This window comes from Cervus elaphus, chromosome X (assembly GCF_910594005.1).
Source record: "Cervus elaphus chromosome X, mCerEla1.1, whole genome shotgun sequence".
NCBI classification, from domain to species: Eukaryota; Metazoa; Chordata; class Mammalia; order Artiodactyla; family Cervidae; genus Cervus; species Cervus elaphus.
Genome location: NC_057848.1, coordinates 49,826,733 through 49,829,324, shown reverse-complemented (window position 1 = coordinate 49,829,324; position 2,592 = coordinate 49,826,733). Strand labels below are relative to the sequence as shown.

General features: G+C 46.5%; 1 protein-coding gene across 1 annotated transcript; it reads right to left on the bottom strand.

Annotated features, from left to right (window-relative positions):
* Positions 1 to 300: 300 nt before the first annotated feature.
* On the bottom strand, positions 301 to 2,364 carry PRR32 (proline rich 32). The gene is made up of 2 exons (XM_043896353.1): positions 2,106 to 2,364; positions 301 to 1,329 (listed from the first exon to the last, which is right to left on the bottom strand). The coding sequence occupies exons 1-2, from the start codon at positions 2,123 to 2,125 to the stop codon at positions 462 to 464; spliced, it is 888 nt and encodes a 295-aa protein (XP_043752288.1). The 5' UTR covers positions 2,126 to 2,364; the 3' UTR covers positions 301 to 461.
* Positions 2,365 to 2,592: the final 228 nt, after the last annotated feature.

Sequence of the window (2,592 nt, the reverse complement as noted above, 5' to 3'; positions counted from 1 at the left end):
ACATTTTTCTCTATTATCTGGACTTGGGTCTACCTTTTGGACCCTATCTTTGTTCACCCATTCTGTACTGAGCAACCCCCATAGCTTTAGGTGGGTAGGAATTTCCTGTCCCAGACTTGGCCAAGTCTAACAAGAACCCAACCACCTTCTCCCACAGTCACAGCTGCAAGTTAGCAGTGGGGACTCAACTAAGCTACTTAGAAAACACTGGCACATAACTGCTTTCATTTCCTTAAAAGGCAAAAACAAAATCCAAGGCTTTGACTCCCAGAGTGGCATTTTGAAAAATAACTGACAATATTTCAAAGTTTAGAATGTTTATTGAATTTCCAAGTATGTAAGGCACATTAGTGCAGTAAAGAGGGTAGAGGGTTTCAAATATAAAAGCATAAATGAGCAGCTTTCACCTATTTTTTCCAACCTTTTTTTCCCCTCCTTCCTTTTTTTTTTTTTTTTTGCCATCAGTTGTTCTCTCTGTTTGAGGATGCAGGAGCAGGCATTCCCCAGGAAGGGAAATCAGCAAAACAGGAAGGCAGTGGAGGACCAAATATTGGGGGAGGAGCAAAAGCAATAGGCATAGCCAGAAACGGATTGAAACTCGGAGGTCGAGGAGGAATGAAGCAATGAGCAGTAGCGCAGCAAGGTAAACCTGCAGTGCTGGAGGCCAAGGGCATAGGCCTTGGCCAGTTCTCCACAGGGTGCCGCAGGCCTCCCAGTGGGAAAGAAACATGAGCCAACCTCTCCCTTCCCGTCACTTTCGTGTTTCCTGGAGGCAACTCCATCATTACCCCCGATCTAAGGGTCGAGATGTGTGGAGGGCCTCTTACTTGAGGGCCCCTGGATGGAAAGAATCCTTGACCCCGTGGCAAAGCCACATATAACCCTGCATTGCTGCCGCCTCTCTCAGTGCCCCCATTGCTGACCTTTGTCCCCACCACCATCAGTGCGGGAGGGCTGCCAGAGAATTCCTGGGACACGTTGTTAACAGAATCTTGCCCCCTCTGCCTCCAGCCTGCCGGCCCCTCAGAGCTATTTACTTCTCCTGTTGCTAGGGGCTCTTCCGCAACAGCAGGTGGTGGCCCATATGGGGGTTTGAGAGCTCTCGAGCCGTCGACAGGAATGCAAGATCCTGTTCTCTCCAAGGGGCACTCCAGTCGCTCTCTTGCCAGATCGCTCAGCACCTTGAAGGGCGGTCTCAGCGGGACTCGAGGGTGGCCCCAGGACCCCGCATCATCCTTCAGGCACTGGAGGGGCAAGCCGGGCTGCGGCTCCCGGTTCCCGTTTTCAGCTGCCGCTACTGCTGTGGGTGAGGGGGCGTGCCCTCCAAGGCTTGCCAAAACAGAAATCAATCAGTTAATAAAAATGGCAATGCGGTGACCAGAAAATATCTGAAATATGTGATGGATCGAACTCGCTGGAATGAAATATACCGTGGGAAAGGAAGAGCCTGATCTCCTCCTGGGTGTAATCAGCAAACACTTTTTCAATTCACTTGCCCTTCATCAGGCGGCCTCTTGAGATTCAGGCTTTGTAGTTTCCCTTTACGGCTGACCTATGGCTCCACCCCGTTCCCTATAGTCCCACCTCCTCAAGGCCGGATAAACACCAGGAAGCTGAGGAAACACCAGTTCTTTCCATTCCAGCAGGATCTATGATCCAATAAAACTCATCATTTACATTCTGACAGGAGTGCTCTGGAAAGTCTTATGAGGGAAATTTTTTTTTCCTTCCACATAAGTCTAAGAAAGCTTATTTATGTTAACAGACACTTCCGTTTGTTTCTCTTTCATGAAGCATCATTCAACATTTATACCATCTTGTGTTAAAATTTTCTTTCATTCAACCCACACCACACCCCAGAGTAAGAATTTCCTTATATTTAAACATCAAAATTTAGACTAAGGATTTGCAAATTTTTTTGTTTCAAAATTACATTTAAAACTCCAGCGTTCTTAGTACCTGAATTTATATCTTTCACGCTTTTGTCTGGGATCTCTTTCTACATCCCCGGCAACCCACTTGGCCCTGTCACACTTAACACAGGAAAACAATTCAAACTGCCTTTTGCCTTCAAATTAAACAGTTGCACTCAGTTTTGTACTTACACATTTTCAATGCAAGCCATGGAGGAATTTGATGAGGAAAGCCTTCTTGAGGTGATGGAGAAAACCAGCTGAATGCCCACGCAGACCAGCTCAGTCTGGAGAAATGACTGATGCTTCTTCCTTAGAGCAGCTTGGCAGGCCGAATGAAGCTGGCGACCAACTGCTTCTTTCTAGATTTGGAGTCCTCTTTCTGAGGTTACCAGTTGCTAGGGAAGGGAGGGAGAAAGGGAGATGGGAAGAGGAGGAGGGGAGAAGTCTGTAACACTCCTCTAAAGCTAAATGTATGATTCCTTTTCGCACAGTAGTAGATGAACTTAAGGGCATTCCCTACTTTAACCCTGTTGCAGCCCAGTTGGAAAGACACATTGCAAGACAATTTTAGAAGACTTATGGTGGCATGGCCTTTTTTTAAGAATTATTTCTTAAGTTTTATTTAGAAAAGGTAGTCATCACATCTCTTCTTCCAGGTTGAAATGACAAGCACTGT